Source organism: Buteo buteo, chromosome 21, assembly GCF_964188355.1.
Source record: "Buteo buteo chromosome 21, bButBut1.hap1.1, whole genome shotgun sequence".
NCBI lineage: Eukaryota > Metazoa > Chordata > Aves > Accipitriformes > Accipitridae > Buteo > Buteo buteo.
In genome coordinates, this window is record NC_134191.1 from 23,891,186 (window position 1) to 23,913,159 (window position 21,974).

General features: G+C 36.4%; 1 protein-coding gene across 12 annotated transcripts in view; it reads right to left on the bottom strand.

The window, feature by feature from the left end:
* Nucleotides 1-21,974, bottom strand: part of IQSEC1 (IQ motif and Sec7 domain ArfGEF 1) — a 356,171-nt gene that overhangs the window by 5,086 nt on the left and 329,111 nt on the right. For 7 of the 12 annotated variants that reach the window (XM_075053238.1, XM_075053240.1, XM_075053242.1 and 4 more), the window contains 7 exons: nt 19,593-19,732; nt 18,307-18,336; nt 15,852-15,977; nt 14,037-14,136; nt 9,315-9,488; nt 8,459-8,635; nt 1,005-1,054 (listed from right to left, as the gene is read on the bottom strand). In XM_075053238.1, coding sequence (XP_074909339.1) covers nt 1,005-1,054; nt 8,459-8,635; nt 9,315-9,488; nt 14,037-14,136; nt 15,852-15,977; nt 18,307-18,336; nt 19,593-19,732 — 797 coding nt within the window. The remainder of the gene's footprint in view (nt 1-1,004; nt 1,055-8,458; nt 8,636-9,314; nt 9,489-14,036; nt 14,137-15,851; nt 15,978-18,306; nt 18,337-19,592; nt 19,733-21,974) is intronic. The other 5 variants (XM_075053239.1, XM_075053241.1, XM_075053246.1 and 2 more) reach the window with 3 other exon arrangements.

Consider the following 21,974-nt stretch of genomic DNA (forward strand, 5'->3'; position numbering starts at 1 on the left):
ATACTTGCTTTTTTACAACAAAAAATAAAACTACATTAAATTCAACCTAAATAGTTAAACACACAGCAGCAAATATTACAGTTACAATTCAGATTTCAAAACAGTATTTTAAACTTTTTTTATAGTAGTTTTCCACTACTATATGCCACAGTGCTGCTTCTCAAGCCTACCTCTGAAATATGTGTTAAATGGAACCATACCATTTTTGCCACTAAGATTTCTATGTGATTGTGTTTTTCTGGTCTGTGGTCCAACATTCTCTATTATTTCGCCTGGAATGGTGTATTTAGTTTCTGGAAGTTTGGGGGTTGTATTTTTTAAAAAAGAGTTAAGGGACACAACAGTACTTAGGCAAAGTGTGCTAGATTTAAACTGCAATCTACCTAAAGCAAACACAGAAATAAAATAAAATTAAAAAAAAAAAGGAAAAAAAGAAAAAATCTGCAAGCTGAATTCAGAGACATGAACAGTATATATAAATGGTTTGAAGATGAATGAAATCTCATGAAATCCACATTGAATTCACCTATCTTAATAATTTTTTCCTCCCATGCCCTATCTGTGCAATTCCATGGTGTCATGACTGCATACATTTAGCAATTTAACTCGAAAATAAGCAATGGGAATGGTTGAGCATGAAAGTCAATAGTTGTAGCTAAATACCAAACAGCAAGAACAGTGTACTTTGTAACAAAGAGCAAGTGGGCTTTTAAGCTGGGACCAGACTGAAATGGTGGCAAAAGGACACATCATATTCATTTAACCATGCTTGCAGGAACAAAGGGAACAAGGTTAGCTCAAACCAAAAATGGCATTGGTCTAAAACAAGCTGTCAGTGCTTTTTAAGCTGGAAGAATACGGAGTGAGTAGCCTAGGCATGCATTTTATTTGAGGCAGGCAGGTTATATGTTAGAAGAAAAAAGAGCAAAAAAATATGTATATAAAAGAAAGGTTTGAAATGCACATCATCACATCCAGCTAGACATCAGTAACTTCCTACTTACTTCCATATTGCTGTCTAGCGATCCTGCACTGCTGCGTCGCCCACGCTTGCCTGCCCAGGACATGCAACACCATAGATTAGAGACTGAGACAAGACCCGGGTGAAAAACAGCTGCTTTCCCTGAATCACTAGAGGAGTCTCTAAATGCAACTAGAGGAGCTGCAGGGGGGTTAACATTGCACTGGACTGGTACAGCAGCTACTAAGGCAGAAACTTAGCTTTTTAAGGCCAGTAGTTATATTAAGTTTCTGTACCTGACTAATTTTTAAGAGGTTTTGTTGTGAATCAACTATCTTTAGCGGGGTGTGATTTTTTTAAAATTTGTACAACTCTTAAAATACATGTATTTTAGCATCTATATTTAGTAGTATGGTTATGATGTTGACCAGCAACAATTTTAAATTGTTTGACTTCCTGGAATCTAATTGTCTATGAAGTTTCTTTCTTTAAAGACTGGTAGCATATGCATATATATTTATGGGGTGGTATTAATCTAAATACAAAATTTAACAGTGGCATATTCTTAACTTCTGTGTGGGAGATTGGTGAGGGGCATTGGTTTCATAATTTCATTTTCAGTTTTGAACCTCAGTGGATTTCATATAATCTTCTTCATGAGGTTTAAAAAAAACTAAACTTAATTTTTTATCAATAAATCTGGAATCTGTCTTGACATTATGGCTAGGTTTTGTTTGTTTAGCTGTGCAGTGCTTTATTCTTAAGTATGATGGATTTGTTCTCCAATATTCTCAAATCGCCAAAGACATTTGCCTACAACTACACATGAAACACCAGACTGTTTGCCTAAAGAGCCAGAATACTTCAGTAGCTATATATAGGACACAGGATCTCAGATTTTCTCTCTTGTTTCACAGGAGAGAAAATAGCATATGGCTGCAGTGGAAACAGATATTTTTGAAAAGATAGCATGTTGAGCATTGCTTTGCAAAGTTTCAAAATACTTTACTGGCTGGGTGTATAAACAAAGATAACCTCTGAAGAATGGTCAGGTTTTCAAAGCTTCTCTAAAATCTGCATGTTTTTAGAAACCTAAATTTTCTCAATGCTTTCCTGCAAGGCCAAATATCAAAGACAATCTCCACCCTGCATTGGTACATTGCTGCCTTCAGAATCTTCTACTCTAACAGGTGGTTTTGGAGAGGAATGTTTAGATTTCAGCATCATTGAACCTATGAGCCACATACCCTCATCTTTAGAAGCCCAAAAGGCACATGGTACCAGAGCTAAAGAGAAGAACTTTGGGACTGGTTTGCAGGTGGGACACAACAGTGATTACTGGGAGGTTCACCCTTACTTCTTGACAAACCCTCTCATAGACCAATTAAGACCCATAAGTCTTATACTATCAGTATGATCTAAAAATACCACCTATTGGATCCATAAGCGTAACTTCAACCTGGTTGGTCATGGGATGCCTCCCCAGTACAAACCCCTCTACATTGACATTAAATTGAGGGGAAGGCATTTGTGGTCAAGGTGTTTTGTCTGGCTTGTTAGATTTGTTGGAATTTTGAACAATTCCCCTAGACAGGCTCTTTGTCAAAAGCTTGGTGGTTCATCTCTTGCTGCAGTTTTAGCCTCATAAAAACCATAACTCTGCTATCTTATGAACCCTCCCAGAAAAACTGGTTTTGATAATCCCTTTATTTTTACTTCTACTCAGGTTTTGATATTTTTCTGCTGTGCTAACGGGATTAGTACTGATTAACACTCAGATCACTCTTGCTTGCTCATACAAAAAACACAGAGGAAGATAGCCATCTCTTAACTTAGCAGTCAATATTGCAAATAAGACTGACAGCTGCCACAAGTCATTAAATGTGGCCAAAAATGAAGAAAAACAGGAAAATCTAATGCTTTTTGCATATGGCAAAGTCTCTAATAAAATAACCGTGAACACAGTATATACCCAGTATATATGGACAGAAAGAGACAGATGGATTTTTGCTTAGAATAACTTCAGGGCAAAGTAGTAGTAGCAAAGCCAAGAACAAACAGAAAATCCTACTTAAAATGCCTGTAATTTCCCTCAGATAGGCACTATCACAATAAAGAGCGCTTTGTTTATTTTCTTAAAAACAAATTGAACCCAATTCTGTATTGGCCTACAGTGTGATATGAAAGCTATTAAGTAAATCCTCTAGAGCATTCCCCCTGCCAATGTGTGTTTATACAAGACTGTTCTCTGGTCTTTGAGATGGCATCCCATCTCAAAAATGTTTCCCTAGAGCTGCAGTGTTCAAATGCATTTCAAGAAAATAGTGACTCTTGACTAGAATTGTATGTAAGCATAACTCTGTACTTGCATGATAATTAACAGCTGTGATATAAAGCAAGGTGGTATTCATCAAATCTGAAGACCAGTTTTGCTTAATATATTCTGATCTACTTGAAATTTTTAAGGATGTTACTTAGAGTGGTTTTAAATTTATTTTTATAAAATTAAATTTCAGTTAATTTAATCTTTTCTGATTTATTCCAACAATTCATTGATGTTAGATATGAATATTCTTTGTAAGAAATATCTTTAACTTAGATAAGTATAATATGTCCCATGTATATACATGCATTATATGGGACTAAGAATATTTCAGATTTATAGTGGAAATATTAAGTGATCACAATATTTTTACAAACTTAAACATTCCAAAAGAAAGTATAGAGTTTCATTAACAAAAATCCATTCTACCTTGCAGAAATTGATCTCACAGATGTGCACAGATTGTAACAGTAAATATAAATATTTCTTACTGCTACCCTGTATTTCTTGCAACTCTGTTCTATACCAGAGAGCTACACTGATATCTAAACAATGTATTAGGATCTAGTTTTGTACATCTTGGGAAAAAGTTTGGAAAATGTTCTAAATTAATGTTTTGGTAAAGCAAACTAACATAGCAGCTCTTATAATGATGAGTTTTCTTACTAGCCTCCAAAGGCTTTGAAATTGATATTCCCAGCAGAGCAGCAGCAGGATCTGTAACCATCTAGCTACTGAACTTATAGGTATTACTCAACCTGACTTGCTCAAAATAATCTAAACAATATGCTCTAGTCATTAATTTAGAGAGACCACTTTCCAGGGTGAAAAGACTCTTTGTAACCTTCATATTTTCATCTTGTTTTCTGTGTGAAACAGGTATAGTCTTAAGATCACACATCAATTGTGAAAATAGTTTCTTGGCATCTTCAAACAGATTATTCTCAAAATACTGATTAAGCCCCAGGAGATGAGAAAACAGCATAACCACGCCTTGCCTTGCTGAACTCCTCCTTCAATGGAAAAGCAAACAGCGTCTCTTCCATAAGACAGAAAAGTTGTTGATACAAAGGTGTTTATATACAGTGCGGGTGTCTTTGTACAACATACTTGTAAAATGGTTTGATATGAACATAGGCATATCACAAAAGACTTGATTCATAAAAATCTGTTTTATTTAAAATACCCAGTAAACTATCATGCCCATTACTGTTGCTATTCCATTGAAGAATAGGAAATATAACAACAGTGACAAGGGAAGAGACAGGAACAATCTCTCCCTACCTGGAAAGGTCTTCTAATAAGGGAGAAGATGACTGCTAGTATCCTCTCTCCTTTATAGTATAGCAAAATCCATGGGAGAGGAAGGAGAAAATAACCTAGTAACCCTGCCTGCATCAGATGAGGGAGGAGCCAAGGGACTGCACCATCTCATCACAGATTGATTCAACAGATAAAAGGGTTCTGTAATTGCATGAACTCAGAGTCTTTTTAAGGGGATTACAATGCTGCGAAATTCCACAATCTCTTCCATTACATTTTGGGATATAGGAAATTTTAAAAAATACATGATGAAATTATTAAAAAACAAACAAACAAAAGAAACATTTAAAAGTTAAAAGTTGATAACTGAGATTATATGCAATATACAAATAGAATTATTTTTATTCTGAAACTAATTTATGTTTTGGTTTTGTTGTTCACTTTTTTTTTCCTTAAGTAGTCTCTACTGGTCTGTGATTGTTTTGACATAGCTCAGGAGATTATGAGACAAGCACAACTTATATTAATAGTAACCATATACCATCCTGCACTTCTGTGCAGATTCCAATATCACATAGGTATGCCAGTTGTGTATTACCAAGGCAAACCATAAAATTACAATTTTTAAACCAGTGTAGTGTGTAAATATTATTTCCCCCTTACACATTAGAGATGGGGTGAATAAAGCTTGATTTCCACAGGTGCTCACCACTGTAAAATCAATGTGAAAGCACTGGGTCCTCCAGCAACTCAAAGTCACTGGAATTCAGATTGACTAGCCTAAAACCAGCCAAAAAAACCTGAGAGAGACAGAATCAAAAATGCAGCCAGCCTAATCCTCCATGATCGGCTTTAGCAATCAAATCATTCCTCCCATGTACTGATGGCCATGATGGGACTCCACACTTTTCACATCTTTCTGTAAACCTACTTATCATGTAATTGTATATGAAGTAAGTGCTGAAACGTCCAAAATTCTATTGGAAACCATAAAACACAGCTTTAACTGCATTAAGATTTGTCTTCTAATATTTTTATGTAAACTAAGAATTTCAAAGTCTGGGACAAATAAATTCAGCTCTTCCTTGACTATAGCACAAAAATGTGTAATAGAAATGATAAATTTTTCTCTTGAGAAAAATAAAGCACTAAATACTTTTGACATATTCACATCTTGGAACAGTTGGTTGCCATATTCTGCTTTTTATTCCGTGGAAAGAACTGTCAATCCACAATGAACAATACTATCTTTAAAATCAAGAGACCCTCATGCACATCCTTTTTGCAATTATGATTTAAGCTATCGTGGCAAATGCATGGAAGAACAACCATCAGGAAATGATTCCTGACATTGTTTCCTGACAGAGAAATCTTGCCTGTCCTTATGGTTTACAGCTTAGGAGTCAGAATCATTCAGGGTATCAACATTCATTAGATCTAAGAAGCTTATGAATCGTCACTCTTTTCCAAGAGAGAAATTTAAAGTCACTTTCCACAGCCATCATTTACTACTGTGGTATCCGGTAGAGACTAATGGACTGTTTTCTTAAATAGTTTTGTCATATACCCATGCAACCAAAATGCTGTTCAATCAGATTTCCCCTTCATTGAGTAAATATTTCAAAATTTTCAATTTGTTTTTGCAATGTTCATTGGACAATTATTTGCCTTACTGCATAAATATGCAACCAGGCAATTTTCTCATGCTTACTAGATTTATTTCTGTTTAACTGTAGAAAGGAACTCTCCACAAATCCACTTTCATCATGCCTTTTCCTACAGAAAGGCACACATTCACACAAAGTCCCACTACTCTTGTTCCTCTTCCTTGTTGATCCTGTGTTTCATCCACAAAAAGAATTGAGGCAACCTAACTCAGTATTCTTTTACAGAAGCAATTTAATATGATATAATCACTGGGACGCAGTATCTTGCTAACTGAAAGAGATTTCATTGTTTTTCTATGGATCATCTCTCCCATATAAAAATATAAATCAGACTCACATGCAAGCTATTCACTGACAAAAGGCAGAGAAGACATGTATAATCTCATTAAAATTACTACACCAAATAACAAAGCAAAAAACAGGTATGTAATTTCTCAAGTCAGTTGCACTGCACAAGACCAAACAGAAACTCTCCATAATTCTCAACTATTTGAAGTTAAAATTAAGTTTAGTTGGGTTTAACAAACTCATTGATAAACCCTCCAGTCTGTGAGTGATTTCTACTTTTTGTTATGGAAAAAAGCTATTTTCAGTAATAAGCATGCCAATTGTAGGCATGCGCTGTTGAAACGTGAAATGTTTTCATGATAACAAATACTTGTTTATTGCATAAAACCCATAACATGAATTTAAAAACATGGCAATGTTTGAAAGACAGGGATGAAAAATTCCTATGGGATGAAAAAAATCAATCAGAAATCACATTTATGGGTACAGATACCCACTGAACTCACATATTCAACAATATGGTAGTTCTCATTCTAATGAAATGAAACCAAAACAACGAAAAAGGATGATGGAAGTATCCTCAAATATAACAGAGGATATAACAGTGGTGAAGACTAGTGGCTTGATCCAAAATCCATTGAAGCCAATCAAGCACCGATATTCAACTTCAGCCTGATTTTGGATCAAGGTTCTAGGTCTTTTTAATGAAGCAAATGGACATATGAGTATGAAAGCCTAAACAGAGAATAAAATAATTGAAAGAGCTCACTCTCTACATATTTGTATGCACATACATATACCCACAAAACACAGGCTATAATTTCAGTTTGTAACAATTTTATTTATTGCAGCATAGCTAAAATCTCTTAAGTTAAAAAAGGAAAAAGATAACTAGTGTCTACTACCAAAGATATACATAGTATTGAAATTATGACTATACTGTAAGTCATCACTTCAATTAGAAGAACAAATCAGAGTATGTAACACAGACTATGAACTAAAAAAAAATTAAATATACATATATAGTTGCTACTATCCCCAGAAGTACTTTCTGAATAGTGGGCGTGGTGTTCAGATATGAATTCTTGTAAATGACAGGAATCACATTTAACACTGAAAGACAAGGTTATTAGCCATGGTAGCCTGTATTATATGGGTATGCCAGTTGTGTATTACAAAGGCAAACCATAAAATAAAAACATACCAAACTTCCCCTGGCTTTTCTTTGGCTAAAAAATCACACCACCACTCCTTTCCAGTCTTTAGCTACATTAATCGGTTGATAAATCTTAAGACACATCAGTGGTTTTGTGAGATATCAGTATTCTTGTCCACTAAGGGTTCTTTTATTATATTGGTAATAGTATTTCACAACAACCTCTTTTGCAAGAATTGGGAACTATATCTTGAGTTACAAAACAATAAAAGAGCATCAAGGACACACTGTATCTGAATTACATAGCTCTAGACCGAATTTTGCAGGGCTTCACTCAATTTCATTCATCAAGGCAGTAATACAGGTACACTTGAGCACAAAATACACAGAAAGTGGTCATTACACAGAGACCAGTTTCTTTTCTTTTCTTTCTAAGCCTATTGTATGAAGGGGAAGAAGCAAAGGGGAAGAAAAAAAGGAAAACTAAGTGGTTTACTCCTAGCACAAGTCAATCATTTTTTTAAAAAAACACTTACAATTTTTCCTCTGTCTTCACTCTCCTTTAAAAGTATACATAGCAATCTACAATGGTTTAAATGCTTTCAAATAGTGGTTGCTTAATAGAACAAGGGTAAAAAACAAACAGAAATTAAACACTAACTATGAAAGAGGAGCTGTTCAAAATGTTTGAAGTTTCAGTATTACTAGTTCTGGAAGCCCACTGTGACCTGGGCTTTATATGCATCATTCACGCATCTTTGCATGCACTAGTCAGAGCAGGAAATAAAGGCAGTGCTTACCTGCTTCAGACAGGTCTCTAAGGGAGCTGCTCAGCGCACTTCTTTTCAGCCCCTCCCCAGTAGCATAGCTGTCATCCAGGCAAGCTCTGTTCAGCGTCCCATTGCCAGAATCTTTTTTCAGGCTGGAGCATTGAGACATGCTTGGACGCACCACACCCTTCTGTTTTTCTAGCTCAGCTGAAACAAAGAGAACAATTTTGCAATTATTGACTATAATGAAGGATGTTATAGTCTAATACTAACATCACAATTTCTGTATGTGATCATGTATTACCGTGAAGAACAGGAAAAGAGTTCATCTTGGCACTGTTAAATGCCAGAGAGGAACTTCACCCCTGTACTAACAGCTTTATATTACAGCATAGAGGATGAAAAGCTATTACTCTTTTAGAAGTACAGAAGATAAAATTCCATGTTTAAACACCCACGTAACTTCCAGCAAAATATATCTATTTGTATTATGGCTACCTAATTGAGAGAATACAGGAATATCAACATGGAAATAAAGAAAAATTCAGTGAAACTTTTTTGAAGGGCTGTCATTGAGAATTTCAGAGTGATGTAAATCATCCCTAAAATTCTTACTGCAATTTATACTACAAATTACAAACTCACCTCTATTCTGTCCATTGCTATTTGCACTTTCCTCTAAATTTCCTCTGCAGCTACACTGCAGTAAATAATAGTCAATGAACTCAGCTAGGCCTTAAGATATCATTGGGTTTTTCCTCTTTCTAGAATCAAAGCCATGGAAAAAACCCACATTATCTTGAACTTATAAAGAGTTCTAATGGGTTATACACATACTCAAGATTTTCTTATTTTGATTATCTTGAAAATGCTGTGTTGTATGTACCTTTGTACTTACACTCTATTCTGTGCTTTTCCATTTCTTGAACCTCTGCAATTGACTCCCTCAAATCATCTGTAAACTTCTTCCTGTCCTGAGGATTTGGTGCATTGAAATTTATTAGTACTTTGATATCTGCTCCTGGAACAGCTGACGTGAGCCGAATGCCATTGGGATAATCTAGAAAAAAGAGTCAAGAAAAACTAAGCTCTGATTATTCCAATTACTTTTCTTTTAAAAAACAAACAAACAAACAAAAAACCCAAACCCCTGAAGGCTTTTTACTAATATTACCATATAGGGGACAAAGTCAGAGAAATAAAAGTCTAAAGGCACAGAATTAGAATGAAAATCCCTAGGACTGCTAAACTGTCAAGATATCAAATAAATATTGAAAGGTAGTCTTTATGCAGCTGTTACCCTTAAGGTACAATGTATAATATAAAAGAAAAAACCCAGAAAAAAACCAAAAAAATGAAGCAGATAATTTTTGTTGCATGGAACAGATCCCATTACCTACCTTACTCAATTGTGACCAAAGTTTTGCTGAGTAAAGACTACTTGAATACAACTCAAGTACTAGAAACTATCTTATACTTTTAACTTAATGTTTGCAGGAAGACAAACACACTAGCATGTACAGCTTTTAGTATTTCCTATTAAGTTGTGTTCCCTGGACATTCTACTTCCCTTTTTTTTTTAAAAAAAAAAAAAAAAAAAGTTTAAATTATCTGTGAAATTACATACTGAGGTCCACACCCCCCACCCAGGCCTTTTGGCCCATATTATGGACATCTTCACAATAAAAGGCAGATTTTTCAGCAAACTGTCTTTGCCTCTCTTCTAGCTGCACATCTGAGAATGCAATTTTTTACAGTTGGTCAAAAATATCTCCTAGTTGAGATAGAAGGTTCATTTACAGAGAGATAGCTTATAATGAAGATATGTTCTGTTGTAGAAAACAGAATCAGCCTTTACTTGAAGCACAGACCTGTAGAAACAGGGTGTTAGAACAAAATCAAAATGTGCATTCTAATTCACAATGTTTACTTTTACTCAACTGCCTGACCTTATTGGTTTCCTAAAGCTCTCAAATATTTACTTAAGTATTCAACCTGAAGTTCAAGTGCTCCCACATACTAAAAATTCATTCCCGCAAGAACCAGCAGATGTAAGGTAGTCTCTTCCCTCAAAGCCATTAGGTTTCAACAAGACTTAAAATATTGAGAAACAAGTGCAAATGCTATGCTTTTTAAAAAGGATATCTTAACTTCCAAATCAGAGTCGAAACCAAAAGTGAAGCAAGTCCATTTACCATTCTCGGGTGAAAAAAGGTGCCAACTACTGCAAGCCTCAAAGGGTACAGAGGGGAAGGAAGGATAAGAATTTGGGGCTTCTGCCAGGGTCTAAAATCAACATCTTGCACAGAAGCAATGTATGGCTGATCTGCTTCTCCTGACCGCATGACAATTGCATCTACCTTCAATCAAGTAAGACAGCCACCTCAAGTTGTCTGCAGTTGCTGTCGTTCAGAATACAGCCAAATGGCAAGTGCAGAGGAGTCTGGTGCTAGCGAGCTAACAGGTGGAGAGCATGGTGTAACACCATGTACAGTTTTGAACACTGAAATTGGATATGCAGCAAACAGCTCTAGAAAATGTACCACTTGGGGGGGGGTGGGGGAAGATGTTTATGAAACCAAACAAGGAAACTTAGTAACCCCAGAGGCACATGGGCTACCTTCACATATGAACAAAGAACGAATCTCCACATACTAAACAAACAGTTTTATTACCAGAGATACTTCTCTACATCATATTGATTAAGCATCAGCAAACATGTAAGTATTTACTGGTTTCAGATACACTCTCTCTAAAGTCATCTGCTCACCCTTTATATTTTGTCAGTGATTTTGACTGAAAATGTAAAATATACTTCCCTTATCGCCTATTTATTTACTAGAGATATATGACATTATTTTCCCTTTTGGAGCTCATACATCCCTCAACGTAATTGACTTCTGTCATTAGAAGTCAATTCTTCTATCATCAACGCCAGTTGTGTTGTTCAACCTCACCAGTAGCCAAACCAATATTTTTGTTGCTTCTGCTTTAGTGACATGAAATTTTATTCACTTGAAACCAGCTGATTGTGACAGCTGCTACTCACAGATTTACTGAATGGCATGATGGCTCTGGCCAAAATACCCCAAAGCTTGCTGGGGACAGGGGAAACCAAGAATACAAATTTTACAAACCAGAGGGAAGACTACTTCTCTCTCCCAACCGGAAAATACTGCATTCCACCTAACAGGTACCAATACTAGAAGTACAATCAGCTCACTGATTCACTGTAGCGAGTTCACCTTAGGAGTCCAACTATCTCTACTAAAGTGTCTCAGTTAATATGCCTCCAGTTCACTGGGAGGAATCCAACCCTTTACTCCTAGTTTCACTACAGGTATTTTCAAGTTTACTTGTGTGTTGGGTTTGTGTGGCAAGGTTTTGGTAGCAGAGGGGCTACAGGGGTGGCTTCTGTGAGAAGTTGCTAGAAGCTTCCCCTATGTCCAACAGAGCCAATGCCAGCTGGCTCCAAGATGGACCCACCGTTAGCCAAGGCCAAGCCCATCAGCGACACTGGTAGTACCTCTGGGGTAACATATTTAAGAAGGGAAAAAAGTTCCTGTGGAACAGAAACTGCAGCCAGAGAGAGGAGTGAGAACATGTGAGAGAAACAACCCTGCAGACCCCAAGGTCAGTGCAGAAGGAGGGGGAGGAGGTGCCCCAGCCGCCGGAGCAGAGATTCCCCTGCAGCCCGTGGGGAAGACCATGGTGAGGCAGGCTGTCCCCCTGCAGCCCAGGGAAGTCCACGGTGGAGCAGATATCCACCTGCAGCCTGGGGAGGACTCCATGCCGGAGCAGAGGAATGCCCAAAGGAGGCTGTGACCCCGTGGGAAGCCCATGCTGGAGCAGGCTCCTGGCAGGACCTGTGGCCCGTGGAGAGAGGAGCCCATGCTAGAGCAGGTTCACTGGAAGGACTTGTGACCCTGTGGGGGACCCACACTGGAGTAGTCTGTGCCAGAAGGACTGCAGCCTGCAGAAAGGACCCATGCCAGGGAAGTTCATAAAGAACTGCAGCCTGTGGGAAGGACTCATGTTGGAGAGGTTCGCAGCGGACTGTCTCCCGTGGGAGGGACCCAACACTGGAGCAGGGGAAGAGTGAGGAGCCCTCTCTCTGAGGAGGAAGGAGCAGCAGAGACGTGTGATGAACTGACTCCAACCCCATTCCCCATCACCCTGCGCTGCTGGGAGAGGGGGGATGTAGAGAATTCAGAAGTGAAGCTCTGCCCAGTAAGAAGGGAGGGATGGGGGGAAGGTGTTTTAAGATTTGGTTTTATTTCTCTTTACCCTACTCTGGTTTGACTGGCAATAAATTAATTTTCCCCAAGTCAAGTCTGTTTTGCCCACGATGGTAACTGGTGAGTGATCTCTCCCTGTCTTTGTCTCAACTCGTGAGCTTTTCATTATGTTTTCTCTCCCCTGTCCAGCTGAGGAGGGGGAGTGATAAAGCGGCTTTGGTGAGCACCTGGCATCCAGCCAGCGTCAACTCACCTCAACGTGAATAATAAAGTGTTTCTACTTAGCATGCTTATAAGATTTTTTTTTTTTTTTAATCTAACTTGACATCAGAGGAATTATACATTCTTCTATTTTTAGTAGAATCCATGATAGAAATATTCGGCTTTCCTCTCTAAAAATGAATTTTATATCACATAATGTGTGCACGAGAGAGAGAGAGAGAAGGAATGCGTATGCATATAAATAATCTGCAGGCTACATTGCTGCTATAAGCTCCACAAAATCTTCCCTTTTGAAAACTCCAGATGCTTTGACTCAATAACAGCGACTTCTTTTGAGATGAGCATTGGAGCACATTCTCAAGGACAAGCGAAAACTAAGAGTCTTCCACAACAGAAAAGCACAGAAACTGCTGAATGTCACACTGAACTCTAACTAATTTATCATGCAGGTCAAGGTTTGGTTTACAAACCATGAAGTCAGGTCCAATAGACTGTCTCCCTATGTACCATACAAACAACTGTGCTCTGCTACATTGTTACTGATGCTGTCTCTGGGCTTAAAATCAGGACATTAGCAAACTATTTGCTTTTTGTTGGGTTTTTGTCTGCTAAGACTAAGCTTGACAAGCATTAAAGATAAAACAAATATTGGATTGATGCAGATTACGACTGACATAAACAAAAGGTGTCAGAAAATACAAACTTTAATCCAGACTCTCTGCTTTGTATTTATATTTGAATGAGTATACATAACCTAGGCACAAAGTTAAGATATAAATCAGGAAAATAAACTAAATATTGCTTTGAATTACACATATCATTATAAGTAATTATTTATTATCATATATTCAGTTCCAGCTAACTGTACCATTGACTCAGCAACAGATATATTTGTTTCTTTACAAGTATTCACAAATAACACATTTGGCTAGATTTGGCTTCTGACTACACCGAAACAAATCTAACAGCAGTCTTGCTGTTTCTTATGCTAACACCATCTTGCTTTAAACTTCAGGGGTAAGTTAAATTCAGAGCAATTTTATCCCTAAATTCAGAATCAAGCCCTGTCCATCCCTTTCACTCAAACAATTTTTAATTTATTTTACTTATAAATAAAATGGTCATCTAAAAAGAGAGGAGAGACTTACACTGGTTCTCAAAAAGAAGAACTTGCATTCCATAGAGGGAAAACGACTGTCGAAAACTGTATGTAACTGAGTTCTTCTTCTTTTGAAAAATCTTGGTCACCTGAAAGTTATCAAATAAACAAAGTGAAATATCCCTTTAACCATATGTGTTTGTGGAAAATTATTGTTCTTAAGAATTAGCACATGAGACAATATTTCATGTCAAAGCAAGCTATAATCTGCCAGAAAATAGGAACTTGTAATTTTTTCCTTTTTTTTTTTTTTAATGCATCTGATGTGTTTAATCTACTACTACTGAAGAAACAAAGCTAGCTTTGAAGCATTGGTATCTCTTAACCAGAAGGTTTAGTATTTTATCCAGATGCAAAGCATGTGTTCTCTATTCTCCAGAATGCTACTCCTTGAAAGAAAGAAAGAAAAAAACCCTGCATCCTTATTGTGCACTGTACAAGCTAGCAAAAATGTAAATATATTTAAATTATCCTTTTAAAAAAACTTAGCTGCTACCACACTTTCCTTCACACTGTTTTCTTACAGTCCTACTGCAGGCAGCACACACCTATGGACCTCTCCACACAAGTTCAGTTCTAAGGCCTTATTCTCATGTGCTGTGACCTTCCAAACCTGCTTCACTTCTGTGCACCTTTGAATACTGTCTTACACTACCTCATTCAATGATGCCCTGTTTTCCCTGATTTGTACAGCACCTACCTCAATAAAAGCTCTGAGTCTGTGGAAACCTTTACTTTTTGCTACAATAGAAATAACATACTACTACTTACCATCAATTTGGGGGTTGTCTGAAGTGTGAATGCGACCACTCTTCCTCTTTATAACCAAGAGGTTTTTTTTTTACTAGTTCTTACTAATTTTACTTTTGACAATGGCTTTTTACTAGAACTGACAAATTTGGTCTATATTACTCCCAACACAGTTTGATAAAACTACTGACATCTGAGTAAGTAATAAAAAATGACAGAAAACTTGCAACCTGAAGATGACGATGTACCATCATTTTACACCCAAGCTCACATTTACAGCGAGGAGGTTACACTCACAAAAGGGCTAATTTTTTTAATTTTATTTACTTCCTGGTTTTAAGGGCTGAAGGTATGTAAAAATTACACAGAATAAAATTGTGCATCTGAAGTGAGCCTTTTTCGTAACAAAAAAAGAAATACTTAGTTGAGTTCTTAGTTCCCAGGTAACAGCCAAATACATGCCAAATAGAGTGCAACAAATTTTCTTATTTTTAAGGGTAAATCAACCAAATAATTCCAAGCTATCACTAGTTTTGTATGTCTGTTTTTCAAAAGACTGGGTCAAGTTAAACACACACTAAAAAGTAAAGTCAACTGTAAAATGTCTTTCAACATATCCCATTCCTGTTTCAGTGAATAAACATATATGGTTCATAGAACATCTGGGGAATACAAAGTAGCATGCAATTTTGTTTTTCCACAAGTAACTTAAATTCATTATTCACGGAATAAAGAATGTCTCCGTTTACCCATTAGGGAAATGGGTAAACTGGAGGTAATTTCTGTTCTTTATAGTAAAAGCTATTGCATCAAAGTACTTTCTTACAATAGAGTGTAGTAATCAATAAAAGGCTTCAGCTTAAGAGCAAATTATATATAATGAAGAAAATTAAGAAAATTTAAATCTTAATCATCCCAAGATGGTTGGAGTACAGAGTAACAGGTAATAGATATTTATTTTTAGGAATGTTCATGCACTTAATTGTCACTGATTTCATAGAGATAGGCATTTCTGAAAACCTCACTAAAAGTCTATCCACCTGAAAATACATACCACAAGAAGATCATTAAATAAAAATATTTCTCGCTGGTGCAATCCAAGCTTCTGAGGTTTATTTGGATCTGGCACTTCAAACAGCCTACAGTAGCAAACAAGCCTCCGGTGGGGTAGAGAGAGGACCTATGATAACACAAAAGTTCATGGTTAATATTGCAATATTTAGCCAAGAAAGAGCATCTTTCATACCCAGAGTCTTTTTTTGAATATTTCGAATATTTTTACCTCTAAGTCCATTAGACTTTTTCATCAAAGGACCAACAACAGAAAAATAAAGTTTTATATGCCACAAACTTGCATGACATTCAAACTTCATCAAAGTTCTTCTATAAAATATTCTCTAACAGCTTGCATTCCTGTATATGGATGCCAATGAAAGTCTTACTGGAGATAGAGTTTTACTTTGTGAAACGATAAAACCTTGAAAGAACTTAAGATTAAGCAAGTGGGAGGTCAAAGCAAAGGATGTTTGCTTTCCTGAGCATTTTTACATATCTTTATTAGAAGAAAGGATGCAAAGCAACTTTAGCTTTTGTGAGATGAATACGCTGATGTTGTAGATTACTTTTTGTCAGCCACTGAGTTAATTCAATTTGTTCATTCCCCAATACCAAGGAAATGGTGACATCAGGAAAAAGTAATTGCATTTTCAGTCTGGCTTATTTTCTCATGCTGGCAAGAAAGCCAAGAATAATTTTCCATTTTCTTATTTGAAACGTCTGCTGAAGCTATCTCCGAAGCTGCTGTTTTCAACCTAGTGAGACTTAATTTCTTTCAAATGCAAATGATGATATCTTGTCAACAATACTAAAAGAAATCCTTTAAACTTTTAAAATTTGAAGTAGAGAATATTCTTTGGTAACTAGACATATATTTCATTTATATATTATATTTCTTTATAATTCCTGATTCTGCATGGGAATTACAAGATTTACTAGGCAAAAAGAAACAGTCAAAGACTGTTAACGCTTCTTCTTCCTCTGTGTGAGCAGGGGAAAAAAAAGAAAAAAAAGGGGGAAAAAGAGTTTAGGATTCACTAGCTGCCCTTGTTCCTGGTTGATTATCAAGTCATTTGGTGAGATTTCAGTTTTCCCCCAAAATCCAACGATAACTATACTAATAACAGATAAAATGCTAATACCACTTAATTTATCTATGGCATTAGCTTAATTACGGTCCTTGAACTTGCAAGGAGAAGGTATTTAAGAAAAAATCTGACACGTTCTAAAGGAGCCAGTGTGGTGAAGAATGCTGGAAAAATCAATGGTTTCTAATTTCAGCCTATTCTGGTAACTGAACAGCTTACATGGGTTTTCACTGAAAAGTGGCTGGAATAAATGTTGCATGTTCTCATTCTCTCCTACCTCCAGACTTAGTTTCCCCAGCACATGGCAGTTCGAGATTTACTACAGCGAGATAACAAAATCCAAGAGTAGTCACTGAGCCTATGAATTTGCAAACAACTACAGTGAGCTCCAGTATTGAAATTTAACTATAGACAGTGCTTTCACTCATAGCAATAGATGATCTGGTAAGATTCCATTCCACCATATTTTATAAAGGTCACATCTTTCAGTTTGTTTTTACAGTCCAGTGGTACTGCTAGACTTGCATCCATGAAATAATGACAGGTACTTCACTTAGGAATATGAAGCTAGCTTTGCGTGATTTTAATTGTTTACACAGAAAAAGCAAGAAATAGAAGACTGAAAAAACAAATGAAAGTTTGAAGTTCCTTCTCTGGATTGTCCTGAATGAAGATGCTAATGCACAGTGCAGTTATAACTGAGAGAAAAAAAAAATCATTAGGATCAAATTTGTGTAAGATAATCAGACTTCAGAGCACTATGTGCACTCCTCTGTGATGAGGTGGTTTCTTTGTTCAAAACTACTAGGAATAATATTATCATGAAATTAAATTAAGTGGAACACTGCATTAGAAGAATAGTTTTAAGATTATCATTGAATATGTCTATAACTTAAATCTGGAATCAGTATTTTCTATGTTTATCTACCTTTCAGAATAGGACTGTTAAATTAACTGGCAATATCTTTCTAGAGTATCATTCAATACTGAAATGGACCAGAAAGAATAAACACACCAGGGTCCAGGTGGAAAGGTGAGGTGCAACTGTAATTTTACTTATTTGTTTATTCTTTACTGGCTGTCTAATTTCTACAGTGATAATAGCATTATGAAATGCATAAGAAGTGTACCAAAAAGGTCTAGAAAACTCTTGGCAATAAATTAAGCAGTCTCTGGGAAATATATTTTTAAGAAAAGTCTTTATACTTTGGAGAGTTATTGCTACTACAATAGGAAAATTTTGCTTGAAAGAAGCCCAATTTTTTAAAAAGTTAAAATGTAATAGAATGCATTATTGCCAGTTTAAGAAAACGCTGCCAGTTAAAACAACTATAAATTTTGAAGGAGTATGAGAGAAATACCTACACAACCAAGTCCATGATGCAGAGATCCAATCTACAGTAGAAAGACATATACAAGTTCATTAAACTTCAGAGAAACACAGTACTGTATCATAGCAAGTAAATACGTCACGGTCTTACTATGACTAAATGCCTATAAAGTAAAAACAAATATTTCTATCAATAAAGACTGTTGGCTGTTTCCTCAATTTTCTTTCACACAGTTAAAAAGTCTCTCAACAGAAGAATCCTTGAACCTAGGACTCCATTGAGGGCATTGTTTTCTTAATCCCATTTAATTTACAAGGTCAGGATTAGTTTTAGGATTTGAATTGCCACATGCTTGAATAAAAAAAGAACCATGAAAAAACCAGTCTCCCACAGAAGCCTATATATAAACCTAAATCCCCAAACAGTTACAGAAAATAAGTTTCATACGAAAGCACAAGTGACTGTCAAATACTGACTTTAGAATATTTACTTCCCTTCTCCACAAAAATATGGAAAAGCTTTTATTAAGGAAATTTTGCTTTCTCTCTCCTCTGCTTCTTCCAAGAGATCTCCTCAATATTTCCTTACTGGGAAACAGAAGTAAATTCGATATTTTTTTTTTTGGTGGTCCCTCATTCCCTTCTCCCCCTCCCCACATTGAGGCTTGTCTGAGAAGAGATTACAATTCAAAGCTTTTTAAAAGCTCTTTAATTGAAGATTAATTTACATAGCAAAGTACCTCAGGATTTTTCCAACAACAAAGCAAGAGGTATCTTTGGATGCTCAAACCCACCATTAGAACCCCTGGGACCTGATTTCTAGTTAAATTCTGAGACAAAATGACACAGTTTCCCCTTACAAATACCAGTTCAGAGAGCTAGCTGCAAAGCTGAGAAAGATGCTGATGTGAACAGTTCTCTATTACTCTTGTAAATTATGGAGTCATAACTGATAGCATAGATGTTGAAATATGATTCTCTACAACATCACTTCAACATAACACTTCAATTCTCCTGAAACAAACATGAGAACTGCCTAAACTGCAGATATTTCAGAATTGTAAAGCTTCATATAGAGAAAAGAGTTTAAGACTCATAACATCATCACTCATGAATACCAGACTGCAACAACAAAATTCACCTGCACTATGAATACTCCAATTAAAACCAACCTTATAGCAAATTATTATTTTGACAGTTTCTGCCTTTTGCCATTTATTGACCAATTTAGACTTCTAAGCAACAAACTTCTGTATTGTTCTATACTGTACATTGCCCTACATCTCCTTAGTAACTGACAAGCAATGCAAAATGAACTTACCGGTTTCTTTCCTACTATGAGTTTTTCAACCTTCTGGACTTGTGATACGTGATCCTCATTCGTCTTAAGTTCCCGTTTGCGGATTCTCTCATAAATCCCAATCAGCATTTCTCGTGGGATATCCTCACCATCATCCACACCTGCAAAAGCCAACAGTTTCTATTATTAGTCTGGCTCTGAATGATCTAACAAACACTGTTACTTCTCAGCAATGTACACTTCTCAGCAAGGAGAGGATAAAAACATGGGCAATCTTTGTTTCCTCTGCTAACTAAAGCCAACGTTGCCTAAGACTGCTGATGTACTTGTTTATGCTGTTTTGTTTTATAGCCGCCAGTACTCTGTCAGCTAACATCTCCTATGCTGTCCTTGAGCCTACCTTACCAAAGCAGCAGAAGTTATGTTACTCATTATTGAAGCACTGATTTTTGTCCAAAAGCTTGCTGCTCCCAATATGCCAAGACATTGATGTAAATTACATGGGGTTTCTTTGTTTTAAAACTCTAATCTAAAAAAATAAGCCATAAAAAGGCTAATTGCCTATGTAAAGTCTTTTTTCTTGTAAATTTCCTCTTTTTTGTATCAAAGTTCAAGTGAGTTAACCCTTTAGACACTAAAATCTCTGTATGACTTCCTCCTAGGACTATACCACTGGGAGGAATCAGAATAACCATTCCATTTTGCTTCTGTCCCAGTATTACTCAAGACTGTTCATAAAAGAATTTCCTACCCAAGAACCTTATGAACACCCAGTAAAATTAATTTAACCAATATTTCCTGTACAATTTCAAAACCAATTAATTTACTCTGGAAAAACAGATCAACAAAATAGCCTAGTTATGGTATTACTGTTTAGCACTGTGTGATTATCATTGGCACATCAGTATTCTAACAAATGCCAGTGCCTTTAATGCTTGATCCTGAATTTTTAATAGCAGTGGAAAGAGTCTCATTTCAATAAGTGACTTTAAGCTGGATATCCTGGGGAGAGGGAGATGCATGTCTATTTTAAAGTAATAAACTCTTATCTCCCATTCAGAAGCCAAAATAGAATATTTTGTCACCCAGTGGAACAACTGCTCACGTAAAAAATTCTGTGATAAAATACAGTTTCTTTGCAACTAGAAGCAAGCATAACAGCCTCTGTTCTGTTCCACGCCAGCAAGTCTTCCACAGACGACCCTTTGCAATCCAGTTATTTAAAGTTATAGCCAAGGTAGCCTGTTATAAAAATGCCTACAATAATAAGAAATTGCTGGCATTCAGGCTGGAGCTCATAGAGAATGTACTGTACTCAATACAACAAATGTAACTGTAGTATTATGCTAAGAGATGAATATCAGGCCATTTTTAATCTTTGTGGATTTTATGATATAATCTCCACACTAACTTAAATTTTGCTAAGCTAAAAATCTGCTAAGCATAGATCATTCATTGCTGTCTTATATAACTCTAAGGGCATAAAATCACTAAACAGGACTTTCATTTTCAAGATCTGAAATTCCAGAACACCACAAGTCTTTTGTTTTTACTAGTACTAAAACGAAAGTACCACATGCACACATGAATACAAACTGCCATGCATCTGAGATGCACCACTATATTTTTATATATTAAGCAACTTGATTCTGTCTCTCTGACATTCAGCCCACTTTTAGATAGCACTGAGAAAATGGCCGTTAAACAATACATCAGCACTTGCTGATGCCTGCAGTTGTGGGCCTATTCTGCTACCATGCTGCTACATACATTGTTGCCAAGAGAGACTGCACTAAGTTGTGCTTATTCTGTGCTTGAAAGCAGGAGGAGGAGGAGAGGGTTGCAATGATGGAGCAGGCAATTTTCCTGGCCTTTGCACAAACACATAGTAATGGAACTATAGTGAAAGCTGCTTTTTCCCTATGGGCACAAACTATCATAAAAGAAAAAAAGGGATGGGGACTTCAGCCTCATTTTATTTCTCTGAGTGCTCTTCTGTGTTAAAAGGTAAATGCTGTTTGACGCATTCTTCCTTGAGTGCCCAAGAACAACAGGAGATTATCATCATCTCATGCAGGATCTTCCTCCTCAGCTCTACAGTGACTCTAAGGTAGAGCTGAGCACTGGCTGAGCTGATACTTCATAAAACCCTATTATTTTTCACCAGAAAGAACCAGGACAGAAAGATCTGAGATACAGATTTGAAAAAATATCTGTGTTCTTTTGGCAATCTAATTGCAAGCTTAGGTGGGCCATAGCCTGTTAAATAGTAGACAAGGCACTTCAGGACATGGTTTAGTAGGCATGGCTGACGGTTGGACTCAATCTTAAAGGTCTTTTCCAACCTAACCAATTTTATGATCAGAAATTATATCAATGAAGAAATCAAAATGAAATTTCTGT